The sequence below is a fragment of the Muntiacus reevesi genome, chromosome 1, assembly GCF_963930625.1.
Source record: "Muntiacus reevesi chromosome 1, mMunRee1.1, whole genome shotgun sequence".
Taxonomy (NCBI): Eukaryota; Metazoa; Chordata; class Mammalia; order Artiodactyla; family Cervidae; genus Muntiacus; species Muntiacus reevesi.
In genome coordinates, this window is record NC_089249.1 from 19,155,110 (window position 1) to 19,172,514 (window position 17,405).

Genomic DNA, 17,405 nt, shown 5'->3' on the forward strand with positions numbered 1-17,405 from the left:
GGGCTTGGCGGCCGGGCGGGCATGTTGCGGGCAGGCGGCTGGGAGCCTTTCCTCCGCCCAGCCGGGGCTAGACGCTGGGGAGTCCACCCCACAAGAAGGCAAGGCCAAAGCCTCAGGAACTACCGGCCGTAGCCGCCTCACCAACCGGCCCCTAATGGACCGCGTCGTGGAGTCGCAGATTCGGAGCTGGAAGGGATCTTCGAAACCACCTGATTCGGCCTCCCTCATTTCTCAGCAGATGGGAGAGCCAAGCCCTCTGGGCGAGACACAGGCTCACTCAGAGCCCAGGTCTCCTGACTCCCTTGGCACCTGTTGACTGGAGACTTACTAATGGTGCGGCGTTGGCTGTCTGTAGAGGATCCCTCCCCTGTGATTAGGGGATAATAATGATCCCTGCCTCCTTGGGGTTGTTGTGTAGGTTAAACTCGTTCATAAGTGTGAAGGATTTAGTGCCTTCCACGTGGCAGATGCTCTCTTAAAGAAGGTGGTAATATTTATTATTGTTACTGAGACACCACCAAGTGAGGGTTCCAAAATCCTGAGAATGGCTGAGCAGTTGGTCTCACAGACACTCATTCCTGCCCACCAACTCAGAGAGGCCACAGGCCATAGCCCGGATACTTCTCCAGAACAGTCTGGGTGTGCCTCCTCACCTGAATAAACCGAGGGAAGTACTGTGAAAGCCTCTCTCTATCTTTTTGATGATTTTTAGCCTTAAGTCCAGACTGGGAAAACTGGATCTTTTAGACAAGACATTCTTTTCATTCTTGCTGTCTTAGAAGTCAAACCTCACTTAAGTCTGTTAACCCAGCTCTGTGTTGAAATTGCCCCCCGCCGGCTGTTTGTGGCTCTTTGGAGGTTTTGTAATCAAATGTATTCAACAGTATGCTGTCAGTAGAGAATTTACACACCAGGAAGTTCCTGGACCTAAGAGGGGCAACTGCTCTCTCAGGACCCTCATCCACCTGCTACACACACACACACACACACACACACACACACACACTCTCTCTCTCTCTCTCTCTCTCTCTCTCTCTCTCTCTCTCTCTCTCTCTCTCTCTCTCTCTCTCTCTCTCGCTCTCTCTCTCATGACACACACACACACTCTGATGAGTCATTGTTTGGGAGCTGAAAAGAGAAGGCAGCTCATCTCTTGTCTGTATTTCTCCAACTGTAGAAACCTCTACTTTTATCACATGTCAAGCTTGAGACTTCCTACCCACCCACCCCCCAAAAAAGAAAAAAATTCTGGTTCACAGTCAGCCAAATATGCCAGAGGCTTTCTAGAAAAGCTTGTTGGGACTCCAGGCTTGAGATAGTCAAAGAAAAGAGCTTCTCTTCTTACCCTGAAGGGTTACCTGTCTTGGGCAGGAAATATTCAATCCAAAGAGCATGCTACTAACTCTTACTCCTTTAGAGCACAGACCATATTTTACTGCAGGAACAGTCCCTTATCCTGGGGCTCTTCTAATCCAAGGTTATCATCAGAATCCCCTGGAAGACTTGTTAAAGCATCAAAGGCTATAGATCTGAGGTGGCCACCAGATTGAAAACCTCCTTTCTAGCCCATCCCCTTCACTCTACACTGGAGACTGACGCCAAGAGAGGGAAGGTGGAAAATAGGACTCACCCAAGACCCCATTGACATGGTCAGAAAGCTGAGAAGAACCCCTCTGAGTCCCTGAAATCTGAACCAAAGCTGAAGAGGCTCTAAAAGTACGATTAAATGAATAATGTCTGCTGTTTGAGTTAATACCCTCAGTATTCCTTTTCTTTTCTTCCCCGAGCCTGCCCCCCCCCCCAGCCTCCACCCCCCGGGGGTGTGAGGGAGCAACAGCCCTGATCAGCTGTAATTACTAATGACCTAGTGTGAGCTGCTTGCATTTCTATAAACTGCAGGATTGAAATAATCTCTTCTCCAGCCTGCCAACTTCATCCGCCTGTTGAGGGTCGAGCCCTGTCCAGTCGGCAGCGCTGACTGTAGGTCCTGATGGTGTAAATCAGAGCTCAGTGTCTCTCGACTCAGAAAGTTTCCAGTCACCCATCCACACCCCTTTCTGCTTTCTGCTCGCTCTGCCTGGAATGCCTGCTGCCAGTGCCTCCTTCAAAGCTCCAGGCATCATCACCTATTCCATGAGGCCTTCGTTGATCCCTTCAGATCCAGCCACTGCTTTTGTGCCCTCCTATCACTCTAGCTCCTCAGGCTCACTCCCTGTCTGCCTTTGGGCTCTGAGCCTCTGCTTCCTGGGTGGAATGGTGGTTATAGCAGCATCCACTTCTCAGAGTGGTTGTGAGAATGAAGTGAGATGCTCTCAGAGAGGGCCTGGCCCATTGTCAGTTTGCAGGAAACATTGTCATCATTTTTATTATTTTCACCAACGTCACACTAGTAAAGCACCGTGGCATTCTGTTAGTAGTTGTGCATGTGATTCCCCTGCTGGATGAGGCTTTGTGAGATCAGATTCTGAATCTTACTGATCCAGACCCTAGGTATTTAGCATCATGCTGACACATTACTGGAGGGAAGAAAGGAAAAAAGGAAGGTAACAGTTTGTGAGCAAACACCAGGTGCCATACTTGTATCACAGTCCTATTAGCAAACCCAGGTTTGTGTGCTGGATGTGCAGTGAGGCCAAACAAACCAAAGCGGGAGTTTGGAGCAGAGAAAAGTTTATTATAGGGGCCAAGGAAGGAGATTGGGCTGTGCATACTCAAAAGACCCAGAATCCCATTGGTTTTCCAGGAGGAGTTTCTAAAGGCAAAATTAGGAGGATGGAACTCCAGGGTTTGTAACTTTCTTCTGATTGGTTGGTGGGAGGGGCTCCAGGAATCTTAGGCATCAGCCTTCTGGTTCCATCCAGTACGGGGTCTGAACTTGTACAGGCTTGAAGTCACCCTCATCCACCTGGGTAGGGCCCCAGCTCCGATAGTAGAACTCAGGAATGTGTATCAGATTGTCAAGTAAATCCCTTGAGAAGGAACTAGGACTCTTTTTTTATTGCTGCACTATTGTTTCTCGACTGCTTTTTCTTTGTTTCTGGGTTCCCTCCCTCCCCTAATGAGTAACTGAATATGCCCTTTGGAACTCAGGGAAGATTTAGGAGACAGCAACCTTTTCCGCATAAACAAGAAACGGGGAGCACTGAAAAGCTTTCGTGCCCAGAAGGGCCCTGCAGAATATCAGAGGGTTTCAAAGCCCCCTTTTCTTTGATACTCTTCAGTCTTGGGGGGAACAGGTGTGGGACAAGAAAGGGAATAAAGTTTTGGATAAAGAAATTAATATGAACTTAACAGAGGAACTCAGTTTTAGGGGGAGTCGGTTTCAAGCCTACAAGGTTTTGCTGTTTCTTCCAATCACCAAAAGTAAGTTTGAAAGAAGGTGTCACTTCCCAAGGTTTCCCAGCTTTCTAGAGTGGGGACCCAGACCCAGGTCTCTGCTTGCAGAGCTGAGGTCCTTTCTTGCACCCTCACCTCTCTGCCTCTGGCTGGTCAACGCTGGTTTGGAATTTGGCGCAGCCCAGCCCTCCAGCATCCACAGCTGTTGTTTGGCCCACAGACCTGCTTTTCTGCTTGTGGCACACGCTGGGCCCCTGAATGTTTTCAGGTCGCTCGTGCTCAGTCGGTCAGTCGTGTCCAACTCCTTGCGACGTCATGGACTGTAGCCCTCCAGATTGCTCTGTCCATGAGACTTCCCAGGCAAGAATACTGGAGTGGGGTGCCATTTCCTCCTCCAGATCACTCACCTGTCAACTAAAGAATATGCGCAGCCTACAAGTTGAGAATGTGCTTTGTCTGGAGCCCTCACTGAGAACCACAGCCCGGGGGCAGTCTCTCAGATAGCTCTGAGGGACTGTTCCAAAGGGGAGGGCGGGGCAGGAGATACAGCAGTTTTTGCTGGGGGGGAGGGGGGACACAGTCAGACATCAAAAGATGACTGCTAATCACAAAAAGCAGATATCACAAATTAATGATTTTAGTGCTTTTCTCTGTGTGGGAAGATGAAAGAGTTTGGGCTTTTTGAAGGCATTCCTTTGGTATGCACCTTCACTATCTAGGCCCAGTATACTCTTTTTCTCCATCCTGAACTCTGCTCAAGGTGCACTTTGGTGGAGGGCAGGTGCCGCTGTAACCAAAGGCTTGATGGCCACAAGTGCTTTTGTTTACTGAAATGGTGGGTGATGCTTTATCTATCAGGAAAGCTTCCAGTGGGCAGCAGCCTGTGGCTGAAAGGACCCCAGATAGTGAGTACTAGCTGCTGTTGACACAGCCCTCTTCTTCCAAGGATTTAAAAACCCATCCCAGGTATTCTCTGAGGACAGCCCTTGCTGGCCATGTTTTAAGAACCCAGTTTTCCACTTCCAGCTGTCAGCTCACCCCAGCACTTTGACTAGAGGCACAGCTGACCCAGGAGGGCCAGCTGCAAACAGCAGAGACTGTAAACACAGGCAGTGTCTGGGGACCACCCCCTTGTTGTGGGGCAGGAGGAAAGGTCAGAGCCTAAGACTGAGCCCTGGGGCGGACGGGAGAGGTGAAAGGTCAGGGAGAGCCGCTCTTAGCCCTACAAAGGCCAAGCCAGGGGGCTCCCGGAAGGCATCATGGGTGGGAGACCACAGGCCCTGAGGGCTGCCCTTTGGGGAGCAAAGAGTGGAAACCAAACTGGACATTCAGGTGGTGTCTAGGGGTCACCAGGCTAGGTGGCAGGAGACCTGGGCCCAGCTCACGTTCGCTCCTGACTGCGTCTCGTTCCTTCTCACCGCTTTCTGTTAGGGGCCACATTCTCCCTCATTCACAGAGGACTGAACAGCTGAGGGGACAGTGAGGACGAGGGGAGGATGATACTAGAGAGAAGAAAGAAACGGATGGGCGCTGTGGAGGGGTGATGGAACTATTCCATGACTCCGAGGAGCTCCGTGCCAGCACGGTTCACAGCAGGACTGGGTGCGTTGTTTGGTAGTGAGCTCCCCACCGCTGGAGGTATGGAGTGGGGGGAGGCTGTAAGGAGGCTATTGTGTGGCTGGCAGGGTAGACTTGACCAGGATTTGCAAACTTTTTCTGTAAAGGGCCAGAGAGTAAATATTTTCAGTTTTGTGGGCTGTATGGCCTGTGCTGCAATCTGTTGGCCTCTGCCCTCAGAGCACGAAAGCAGACAGTGTCAGTGAAGGGACATGGCTGTGTTCCAATCAGACTTCACTTACGGACACTGAAATGGGAATTTCATGTAATTTTCATGTTATGAAATGATCTTTGGAATTTTTTTTTCAACCCTTTGAAATTGTAGAGACCATTCTTAGCTTGTGGGCCATGCAAAAGCAGACTCCTTTTGGCACATGAGTTTATAGTTTGCTGACCTCTTTGCCAGAGGCAGAATGATAGAGGGCAGTGTGCTTCAGAATGGGGTCCCAAGGCATCCCTGTGAGAGATACTTGAGAATGCTCCAACTCTGGACCTCCTGAGTCAGAATCTCTACCACTTCCCACTCTTTGCTGTGGAGAGCCCTTGCAGCTTGAAGCTCCCATTCTTTGATCTGGCACCAGGTTAGAACCCAAAATTTGGGTCTTAAGGATAACAGGGACTAATATCTAGAAAGGGCTTTGAGTCAGATGGCCGCATGGGGTGTGTTCCTGGGTCAGACCAGGTGGTCCAAATCCTGGTTTATCTGTCATCTGCTTTGTTACCTGGAGCAAGTGACTTAACCGCTCTGTTCTCCAATTTCCTGTCTAAAAAATAAGGATATTAATAGCAGGAAGCAGTCAGGATTGGGAGGTTCAGCCATGTAGGGAGGTTCTCATATGGTCACGTCGTGAAGCACTTGGCCCAGTGCCCACCAGACAGTAATTGTCCATAATTGTCAGCTGTTGTGATTTTCCCCAGGTCTTATCATCATTACTGGGGCAGAGTCTAAGGTCGTTGGGGAGCCAGGGTGCCCACTTAGGGCCCTGGCCCCAGCACAGCCTCTGTCTGGTTTTGGTGTTACTGAGAATGAGCAGTCGCAGACTGGGTGGCAGCCACAGTCGCAGACAGGTCAGGTTTCAGGCTGTGGGGTGGAGCCGGTTCTCACTTGGGAATTAAAGCCTTTGCCTGACCCTACAGATGGAACTGGTGAATAGGTTTTATTCCCTCCCTGAGCTCAAAGAAATAAGAGTAAAGTCCCGGATTTCCGCCCTCTGGTTACAGAAAAAAACAAAAACCTTCAGTCTTCTAATTAGCCTGGGGCCATCACTCCATGAAAAGCAGGAGGATTCAGGACAAGTTAACTCTTTACCTCCTTATCACGGAAGTCACTGCCTAAGTTAGCTCTCTCCAGATTTCTGCCCTTTGTGTCCTACCTTTAGTTTTATTTTCGTAGTGTTTTCCTTTTGTTCAGTTACCTTTTTAAAGTTGGCCTTATCCTGTGTAATTACATCCTGAAATCATGACTTTGACAAGCTACTCGACATTAAATAGGCAACTCTAAAAATGTCTTTATGTTTGCTCATGAGCCTACCTGATCCCAGGTTTGCTCGTGATCCCAGGTGGCGCATTTCAGCCACTCGGATGTGAGCAATCTGAATAGGCTCAGAACACAGACCCTGCATCAGAAGATTTGGGTTCCAGTACCAGCTCCTCCCCTCCCCAGCCGTGTCCCCAGGCAAGTGACAGAACCTCCAAGGGGATTGTGCCTGCATGGACATGGAAGATTTGAGAACTGGTAGCGACCCCAGAGTGCCATGAAGAGCCAGGCAGCTGTGCAGGAGCCATGGGGAGGAATTGGGCTTCACACCTGCGGGGAAAGCAGAGACGGGAAGGAGGGAATCGGGAGGGAGGAGCCAGCCAGTCACAGAGACTGCGACCAGGAGAACCGAAGGCCAGGCAGAGGTGTCCTCTGTTCACCTGGAACTTGAATACACTGATGCAGGATAAACCCTGGTTGTTTCCCTTTGTGTGTCTGTTTTGGCCAGGTCACGGTACCCAGATATTTGTTGTTGTTGTTTAGTCACTAAGTTGTGTCACCTCTTTTGCAACCCCATGGACTGTAGCCCACCAGGCTCCTCTGTCCATGGGATTCTCAAGGCAGGAAGACTGGAGTGGGTTGCCATGCCCTCCTCCAGGGGATCTTCCCGACCCAGGGATCAAACCTGCATCTCCTGCACTGGCTGAGCCACTGGGAAAGCCCACACAGATATTTAGCCAAACATTAATCTAGATGTTTCTGTGAAAGTATTTTTTTTTAGGTGAAATTAACATTTAAGTCCGTCTTTGAGAAGAGCAGATTACCCTCTATAATGTGGATGGGCCTCATCTGACCAGTTGCATAGAAGAAAGACTGGTCTCCCCAGAAGATGGGATTCTGCCAGCAGATGACCCTGGACTTCAACTGCATCTGTCTCCTGCTAGTCTGTCCTGCAGGTTTTGAACCTGCCAAGCCTCCACAATAGCACAAGCAATCCCTTAAATCTCTCTATAGATAGATAGGTACATAAATACATACATGCCTACATATGTCAGTAACATCTTTTGCATTCATGAGTTGGGGGAAGAAAAAAAGAATGTCATATAGCCTTGGCCAGCCCCTTCAAACCTCTGTTTTCACAGTTTTGCTCCTTCTTACCTGGATAGTTTTTCAAAAGCCCTCCTTCAGCAAATTGGAATTTTCTCCAGTTAGGTACTATAGTTAGCTGTATCAACTCTAAAATTGTGGGTTGCCAAAGTTATGCCTTCTGCGAGGTATTTTCGAGTTCCTCTTGTGGCCTGTGGTTACAAAATGGCAGGGGAGAGGCAGCCAGGGTTTGGGGAAGGCTGGCTCAGCAACTTAGGAGAATGACGGAGCTTTCCATGTTGGGTCTGGAAAGAGCTATTCACTGGAAAGTGGGCTTCAGGACGGTTTGCTGGCTGGGGCGGGAAAGAATGGCTTCTGTATGTGTGTGATTTGAAAAGCTATTTTTGGGGGATGCTTGACATTTCCAAGCAAGGATTTGGGGGTTGATATTTCCAGTTGGTAACGTGTCTTTGGGGGCTGGCTGTTGTGCTGGGTGGGACGCGGAGCACATGAAGTGCCTTCTCTCATTTCCTCCTCACATAACCCTGAGGGTCGGTGCTTTAGTTATCCTTTCCTCTGTTCTGCAGGAGGGGAACTTGGCACAGAGAGGTTAAGGAATTCACTCTGGTCACACAGTCAGCGAGTGCTCCCATCAGGACTTGAACTGGGATTTGTCTGTGTCCAGATCCCACTCTCCTAACTTTCCCACCTCATTGCTTCCCCTTAGAATTGACAGGGACCTGGCGGGTTTCCTTTACAGTGGAAATGTGTGGGTCCAGAATCCATGTGGTTTGAGTTTGTTCATAATTCTTCTTTCTGCATTTCTCTACCCACCCACCCCCAACCTTTAGCGTATTGCTTTCCTCCTTCTGCTGGACTGCACACAACAGAGCAATTAGCACCCCCCAGCGCTGCCTCTGTTATTGGGAGAGGAAAGCCTGCCCTGGGAGCCTCCAGAAAGTTCCACTAGCATCAGAGGCCAGTGCTGGGTCACAGGGCCTCTTCTGACTGCAAGGGAGATTAGAACACCTCAATAGAGGACACCAGTGGAGAGTGTCTTTCACAGCAACAGACTCTGTAGCGGTCAGGTCCACACAGTGGAGTGAATAAACATCTAATGTAGTCACAGGGATACCTGGATACCGCCTCCCACGTGGACAGGTGCGTGAGTTCCCACACTGCGTTTCCAGGAGGACAGCTCAGCTGGCCAGTGTCCCAGGGGGCTGATGGGAATGGTGAAGGCTCTGGAGGTCACGTCAGAGTGGAGTGGTCACAGGAACTGAGGATGTGGCGCGGGGGTCAGATTAAAGAGGGATGTGGTACTTTTTAGGGCTTCCCACGTGGCACTAGTGGTAAAGAACCTACCTGCTAGTCAGGAGACATAAGAGACACAGGTTCAGTCTCTGGGTCGGGAAGATCCCCTGGAGGAGGGCATGGCAACCCACTCCAGTATCCTGGCCTGGAGAATCCCATGGACAGAGGAGTCTGGCGGGCTACAGTGCATGGGATCACAGAGTCTGATAGGACTGAAGTGACTGAGCACACACGCAAGGTAGTTTTTAAAAGTATTCATAGGACTGGGACTTCCTGGCAGTCCAGTGGTTAAGACTGCATACTTCCAATGCAGGGGTCAGAGAAGTAAGATCCTATATGCCACGCAGCAGAGCCAAAAAAGTTAAAAAAAAAATTAAAGTTCATAGGACTGCCAAGTGGAAGGAAGATTAGGATTTCTACACAGCCACTACTGAAGGGTCTACGAAGGCCAAAGGGTGGGAGTAGTTCATTTAAGTTAAAGTGCTCTAAGGGCTTATTGTCCTGGCGAATATGGCCTCATCCTTCATTCAGTCATTCATCAAACATGTCCTGCAGGTTTTTCACAGGCTCCGTCATCCAGCCTGGTGTAGAGAATTCCATGACTCACAGTCTCCACCCTGGAGCTCACAGCCTAATGGAGGAGACGGAAACAAAGCAGTAAATACTGCAGTCACTGTAACACTGAACAGAGCTGGTAGTTTTGCCTGCGCAGGGTCCTGCTGACCCAGCGCGGAGGCAAGGCCCCATAGGAAGCAGGGCCCAGGTAGAAGGCCCGGGCAGCGGAGGAGGAAGTGGGGAGAAGACCAGTCTCCACACCACATCCCGCCACCAAGCTTTGGGGTACCCTGCCTGCAAGTGACAGACAGACACCCAGCCAACACAGCCAAGCCCCGCAGACACCCCATGCTCCCCAGGGGTCAGGACTGGGTGGCTTGACCACTCCTGGACTGGGCACTGCCAGTGGGTAGCGGGGTTGTTTTGGGTGGGGAGGAGGGAGGAGTTGCTAGGGGGCAGGCCAGGGGTGTCCATGCCCGATTCCTTCTGCCCTGCTCCGAGGACTGGTCTTCCGGGCAGTTTTCATCACTGCCCTTCTCCTCTGGCTGCCTCACTCCCTCCGGGACCCTTAGCCCACCTCCGGCTCTGGGATCTTTCCTGGTCTCAGAACAGCCTTGTCTCCCTCCCTCGGGCCCTTCAGACCGACCCTCAAGCCCCTTGTGTCTCCTCTTCTCCTCTTCACCCCTGAGGTTTCGTCTTGGAGTCTTTCATTCAGCTCATGCTCTTCCTCTCCCAGGAATGTCCCTCTTCATCTCTTCCAGCCCAGCAGCTCATGCTCTGTGCTCAGCCCAGACAGTACCTCCTCACTGGAACCTTCCCAGTTCCTCCTGAAGGTGCTGACCCCTACCCCCGGCTCCCCAGTGCCCTGGACTGACCTCAGTCACATCACTTGTCCTTTTGCACTAAACACATGCCTCCAGCTGTTGTCACTGACTGCTGTCGGCCTCCCCAAGGGCAGGGATTCTGTTCTTCATCTTTGCCCCTCTGGCACCTGGCGCAGGGCTGGACGAATGGGAGCCGCTCAGAGTGTGTCGTGGGAGGGAGGAGAGAAGGGCAGGAAGAGGGCACCTGGGAGGCAGTGGGGAGGTGGACAGAGGGGCAGAGGGGCCCTGGGCCAGGGATGGAGGCAGACATGAGTGGGGAGAGGGGCAGGGAGCTGAGGGGTGGGTACTACTTACTGCGGATTCCAGACAGCCTATCATTTCACTCACAACTATTTCTGTGTGTCTCTTAAGGGTGTGGAACAGGAATCGTACATAGAAACAAATGAGCCATAATCACAGTACCATTACACACTTTAAAACAAATTATGCTGGTGTGTTTTTTAAAGCCTGAAAACAGTAAGGACCAGAAGGGAAATCTTCTCAAGGGTTCACCATGGTTCCTTTGAGTGGTATGAGTAGGTGGCCATTAACACTGGAAAGGTGACAGTTCCTGAAGGCGGTCTGTGGGCACCCTCGCAGGGGAGCTGGTCATAGGAGGAGGATCTGGAAAGAGGACCCGTGGGAGCTCTGGGTAGAGCCAACACCTCATGTCACTGCTTGCTTGATCACGGTCAGCTACCTCTCCTTCTACCGCAGGTCGGTGAGCCCTGCCCCAGGCCTGGTCATGGTCAAGGAGGGACTTTAGCTGTCGGCCTCGCCCTTTAAAACACTTCATTACTGTTTGCAAACCATCTTTCATTTGAATTTAGAAAGAAAAGTCTACCCAATGAGTTCTGACAGGTCGTTATTTGTAAGCCACATCCCATCAGTGACGCACGAGGAATCTTCACCGGGACACAGTGGGCCGGGTGCTCAGCACGATCTGGGGTGGCGAGGCGGCCTGGAGCCTCGGCTGGTCCTTCCCCAAACGTTGGCTGGACCTCTGCTCTCCGTCCCGCCAGAGGGTGGACCCGGAGAGACAGAGATGTCCCCAGAGCTTGGCATACAGTGGGGCAGGTGGGAGCAGAGCAGGGGGGAGCGCACAGGTCCGGAGCTCCCAGACCGGCTCCGCACCCCCACCCTCCACTTCCGGGTGTGGGTGTGAGCTGTCCCCGCACGTGCTGTGGGCTGTGGAGTGTGCGGTACAGTACCTCTGCAGTATTTACCTCCTTGTCCCCAGCTGACGGGCAGGAAAGGTCTGGTCGCTGTCGTCCACAGCGTCATGCCGAGGGGCAGGATGAGCCGGGCACGGCTCGCCTGTCTGGAGGCTCGCTGCGGGGCCAGCCCTGGGCTAGGGCCTCACAGGCCGTCCCGTTGGCACGTCTGAACTGCACCCCCCGCGCTTGTCTCAGCACCCGCGCTTTTCTGTCCAGGCGTTTTGCCCTTCTGTGATGCCACTGTGGCTGCCCCCCAGGCTGCAGACTTCCTGAAGGCAGGACCTGGCCGGCTCTGCTCACCCGCGTCTCCCGGGGCCCGGATGACGCGTGTTCAGTATGTCTGAGAGGCAGGCAGCCTAGCAGCTGAGAGACTCTCGGGGTTCAAGCCTCCGCCCTGCAGCGCGCACGCCGCACGACCGTGGGCGGGCCTCTGGCCTCTCTGGGCCCCTCCGTGCCCCCACCCTCTGCCGGGGGCTGTGCTGAGGGCAGCGCGGAGCCCTGTGCTTGGTTGTGCCGAGAAGCCGGCGAGTGGTGTGGTGAGGGCTGAGGTCTCACCGTCACCTGTGACCTGGCTGCCTGGAGGGGAGCCGGGCGCCCCAAGCAGAAGCCCTGATGCGTGAAAGAACCAGGCCAGCCGAGGGAGGGAGACCACAGCAGATTGTGGCCAAGCTCGGCCTCAGATGTCCCTCTCAGCCCCTGAAGAGATCCGGATTTCAACCCTTGGGCAGTGGGGTGTCATGGACAATATTTAGACAGAGAGGAGTGCTGGTTGGATTTATGTTGGGAGAGAAGAGTGTGGAGGTGATGGTACAGGGCTGGGTGGGAGACAGGCCAGGAACCAGAGCTGCGACCGTGATGACGGAGCTGGGCACCTCTGAGACACGTTGAGCAGCCGGGCCCGTGAGGGCCCAGCGACGGAACGTGCAGGATGGTGGGGAGGCGGCTCTAGGCTGCTGCCCCTGGGCTGACCTTGCAGGAGGCGGTCGGGGGATGGACACCCACAGTGGTGACCACAGGTCCCCTGAGCCCCACAGAAGTGGCCTCCTGCGAAGCAGGGCTTCCCCCATGGCTGAGAGCGTGGGCTCTCCAGAAACTCAGGGTGCCCCCGGGTCGAGCAGGCTGGCTCCAGGGGCCTGCAGCTGGAGACTGTGGTGGCCACTGTCTGCTGCTCTCAACCGGGTCATGGTCATGGGACTCAGCAGTGACCTGCCGCTGCTTTTAGCTGACGCACTGCACATTGTCAGGCCGAAAAGCCCCATCTCCTGTGTGGGAGGCCGTCTTCTTCCAGCTTCACAGATGAGGAAACCAAGACTCTGAGGCTCAGATCCTTGCCCGGAGTCCCCGAGTTCCGAGGTGAGACCAGGCTTGTCCCACTCCAAAGCCATGCCACCACTCTGACTGTGCCGGCACCAGCCCCTCACGGAGAGGACAGACTGCTGAGCAGACAGACAGATGCCCCAAGATCCCCAACCTCCACCTTCCCGCCCGGACGACAATAGGTGATTCACAGGGCCCCGCTTCCTCAGGAGCTGGGGGACAAGGGTCGGATCACCCCAGGGCCTCCAAAGGTCACGGCCAACAGCAGAGAGCTCGGGAAGTCAGCTGTCATTCTTTTGGAACTAGTAACCATTGTAAGTGTTTTTATTCCGCCTTCTTAAAATAGCCAGCTGAGTTACTTCTGTGGTTAAAACCGAAAACAAAACACACATCCCCAGATTCCTGTGGGTTTAAATTTCTGCCTTTAATGGAGCATGCCTACCCCTTGGACCTTTTTCTCTTTTCTTTTTTTTGCTTTTTTCTTTAATCTTTATTATTATTTTTTTTAATCTTCTGGTCAAGCTGCTCAGCATCTGGGATCTTAGTTCCCTGACCAGGAATAGAACCCGCGCCCCCTGCACTGGCAGCACAGAGTCTTAACCACTGGACCATCCCACCAGGGAAGTCTCTGGACATCTTTACTGAGGAAGTCCTAGAACTGTCCCAGCCCTGACGGGAGGGGTCTGGGCACACCTCCCTTCTGCTGGAATTGCTCAGATGTCTCTTGTCTCTGCCTCTTCCTCACCTCCTACCTGTTCAAACTGACTGCAGCGCCCCCTTTACTCCAAACCGCCTACAAAAAGCTCCATCCTCCAAATGGCTCCGCCCAGGACTGGCACTCAGGACTAAAGAGCTTGGCCCTGTGCTCAGGTTGGCGTCAGACTTGCGCTCCAGGGGTCCCGCTGCACCGACCCCCGTTCCTCAGGATGGCTTTCTCTCTCTCATAAATGTCCCATCTGCCCCCTCAACATCCGCTTGTCTTTCCAAAATGATCATAATCCCTCTGAGACTCTGCCGCTCTCTCCCCCAGGAGGAGGGAGGTGCCGTGGTTTTCAGCAGTCCCTGGGGGAGGTCATAGGGAGGAACCAGTGGAGGAACCACTGAGGGCTGCTGGTGGAGCCAGGGTCCGGAAGGAGGGGGCAGATGGCCTGAGTGGTCTGGGCGCATCCTTCTGGAAAACCAGAGTCCCTGGCTCCTGATGGGGGGTAGGGTGGTGGCAGCCATAACCGCCCTCCCTGAGCACCGTGCGACCTCTCCATGTCTCAGCTTCCCCATTAGTTAGACGAGGGCAGTAGTGACCACGTTATGGGTGCCAGGGCCCTGTCACCTTCTTTATGTAAACAGCTGGGTGTTACCTAGCAATGTAACTTGGGAAGTGAAAATATCACCACTGTGGAAGAGCCTTGTGGGTCCAGCAGGGGGCTAAGGGACCTTTGAAGGATTTGGGACTGGAAGGACACAATCACTTTCAAGTTCCAGAAAGTTCACTCTGGGTTAGCATGGAGGACGGGTGAGGGGAGCGAGGTGGGGGGATCCGAGGCAGGTGCGGCAAGGGTGGGGAGGTGGCCTGGCTGGCAGAGAGCAGGGCAGGGAAGGGAGGGGCTGGGATGGAGAGCAAGTCCAGGGCTGGAGCTGGCAGAACTCGATGGATCATTAGAGGCAGTCAGGACTTGGGTTGATGAGTCCTTCCCTCCAGGGGACTGGGGGTCACTGAGACGTGGCTTCTGAAGGAGGTGCTGTTCTGCGTGGTTGATCAGCCACTGCCCCCCAGACCCGGCCCTCTCCTGTCTGGGGGTCACTTGTCAGCTCTTTTGGTTCTTCATATGTGGTTCAGTAGGTGTGTAAGTCCCAGGGGTAGGGAGTGTGGCCCAGAGAAGCCACACCCAGGACATACTTGTGGGATGAGCAAGTCCTTCTTCCACCCTTTTAAAGGGAGCCCTTTGTCATCCCCTCCCACAGCCCTAACCCAGGAGCCAAGGAACCTGCCTGCTGCCAGGTCCATACCTGGATGCCCAGCTGCCTGGCCCATCCTGAGCTACCCAGGCCTCCATCTAGCCTGCAGGACCCAAGGGGGCCCCAGGGTGGAGCTGAAGTCAGGCCAGTTTCCAAACGAAGAGCTTGGAAGCCCCTGTTCTAGGGATCTGACTATGCCAGCCCAGCCCAGGCTCTGCCCACAGGATGGGACTGCCTGCCGGCTGGAGGAGAGCCCTGACCAGTCCCACAGAGCCTATTCATCTGTCCCGAGAGCTTGGCCCCCTTGAGCACCACAAGGCAGGGACCGTGTCCATCTGTCCACACTGCATCCCTGCTGCCTAGAGCAGGCCTGGCATGTCACCCCTGAGCAGGGTGGTGTGGGAACCTCCCCTGCGCCATCGTGTGTAATAAGCTCTGGGCGCCTGGTCCATCGGGGCTCCTGGGAGACACCCCACTGCGCAGTGCCCAGGGATGCACCGAGGCTACAGGCAGGGGTGCTCCTGGCCTGGAGCAGGGCTCTCAAGCTGAGAACTCAGCCATGACGTGGGATCTTGACTAGTGTCCTAACCACTGATCCAACCAGTGGTTAACACTCGTGCGCATGCTTGACAGACACGCAGGTGTAACGTGCAGGGCAGACTCTCGCCTGAGACGAGCAGGATATGTGCGCTCTGCTGCAGCTTCTTTTATTTTATTTAATTTTTTTTGAAGCTTCTTTTAAAGCTAGGTCTGTGTGTGGATGGAACCTAGAAGGTGCACGGTCAGAGAAAACAGGCAGTGTGACGCAAGGTTGGCGCTTCACTCTTGAAGAATGTTTTTGAACATCCTAGGATTTTCCCTTCCTGTTCGCTGTCCACCCAGCACCTCTCACACTAGAGCACACTTGGCAGATCTTAGAGCAAAGGCCCTCTAAACACGGCCTCACTGGGCCTGGAGAATCTCATAGCTGGGTACCTGGAGACCTCACCCTAAGATCCAGACAGACAAGATGGTTGTATACCTTTGTGAATATGCTAAATGCCACTGAAATGGTGAATTTTATTTTGTGCGACTTTTGCCTCAATTTAAAAAAAAAGAAAAAAACCCATCAGCACTCACGAGCACTCATTTGGCACCAAGTACCTGTCGATGCTGGTTTGCATTACCAGATTCCTCTGGGCGGTTCTGCATGGCGGCTCGAGGTCCACCTGTCTGTAGATGAGCTGACTCAAAGAGGGAGGCCATGGCCAGGCCTTTTGGTAACAGAGTCAGGATTTAAAACCCCGTGTCCTTGGCTCTGGAGGTAAAGAACATTGCTGGGAGATTTGAGAGGAAACTGAGAGAGGAAAAGGGAGCTGGGGGCAGGGGAGGCAGGTAGATTGACTCTCCATTCGATGCCTTTTTGGAACTTTTTACACTTTGAACCTAAGAAGGGTTTCCAAGTCCAAAAATAATTAAAAAGTCAAGAAAGAACACTTATTTACAAGCATAAAACCAAACCCTGTCTCTATATTGTCATGTCAAAAACGAGCACGCTGAGGCCAGGCCTCTGAATCCATCTGCTGCCCACGTGGTAGACTCAGCCGGGGCGTCCCTCCTGGCCTTGCAAGACTACTATAGGAATTAAGAGATGAAATGGGACGATGAAGGAGACTCCATATACATGGTGCTGGCCCACCTCGGTGCCCAGAGAGCAGGCGCTGTCCTCCCCACTCCCGCTCTCTGAGTTTGTCCATCCAGGACCCCCACACACCTCTGTGACCTGTGATTTCTTCTCCTCAGAGAAAGCCACGGATGGCTCCCTGCAGAGCGAGGACTGGGCACTCAACATGGAGATCTGTGACATCATCAATGAGACCGAGGAAGGGTGAGGACCGTGGGGGGAGAGGGAGGCAGGAGGGGCGGCCAGTGCAGCTCATCTTAAACATTTCAGAACCATGATCTAGTCTGACCATCTCATTAGGTGGGTGAGAGGCCCAGAGATGCCCGGTGTGCAGCCGGCCAGCTGGCCCCTGGGTGCTGCCCACCCAGTGGCCGCAGCACAGCCAACTTGCTCTTGCAGGGACATCACCTGCGTGGCATCTTCACAGGACAAAGCCAGCCAGAGGCTCTTAGAATATGGAAGTGGCCCCGAGCCCCCTCTGCATGCCATGGGCGCGACTGTGCATCAGGGATGCCTAGCTTCCCCTGTGAGCAGGGACAGACTTTTGTTTCCCTAAGATCTGAAAGCAGCACGGAAGGTCGGGATCACAGGGGGGCCAGTGAATGTGCAGCGGAACTGAGAGAGGCTGGGCAGAGTTAGTGTTTCTGGAGCGCGGGGCACGGCCTCCTGCTCAGGGTCGGGGCGTCCCAGTGAAGCACGTGGTGTGGGGGAGGCGCCGTGGTCCCAGCTCCTGGGCTCTGACTAGCATTGCTTACCGGCGTGTGACCTTGGGCATATGACTGTATACCTCCCCAGGTCTTGGTCTTCAGAGACAAAGCTCTTTTCTGTCCAAGGCCCTGAGGGGAACAGAGAAAGGGACAGGGTCACTGTCCTCAGGAAAAACCAGGGATGAGGTGGGAGGGGTGTGATGACCACCACAGGAGGAGCTACCAGAGGAGGCCTCTGTCTGGAAAATGAGGCTCGGCAGTTGTAGCAGGCTCTCAGCGCTCCCCCCATTTCTCCTTGCA

General features: G+C 53.4%; 1 protein-coding gene across 2 annotated transcripts in view; it reads left to right on the forward strand.

Annotated features, from left to right (window-relative positions):
• Window positions 1–17,405, forward strand: part of TOM1 (target of myb1 membrane trafficking protein) — a 38,827-nt gene that overhangs the window by 668 nt on the left and 20,754 nt on the right. For both annotated transcript variants that reach the window (XM_065938656.1, XM_065938666.1), the window contains exon 2: window positions 16,518–16,602. In XM_065938656.1, the coding sequence (XP_065794728.1) occupies window positions 16,518–16,602 (85 nt within the window). The remainder of the gene's footprint in view (window positions 1–16,517; window positions 16,603–17,405) is intronic.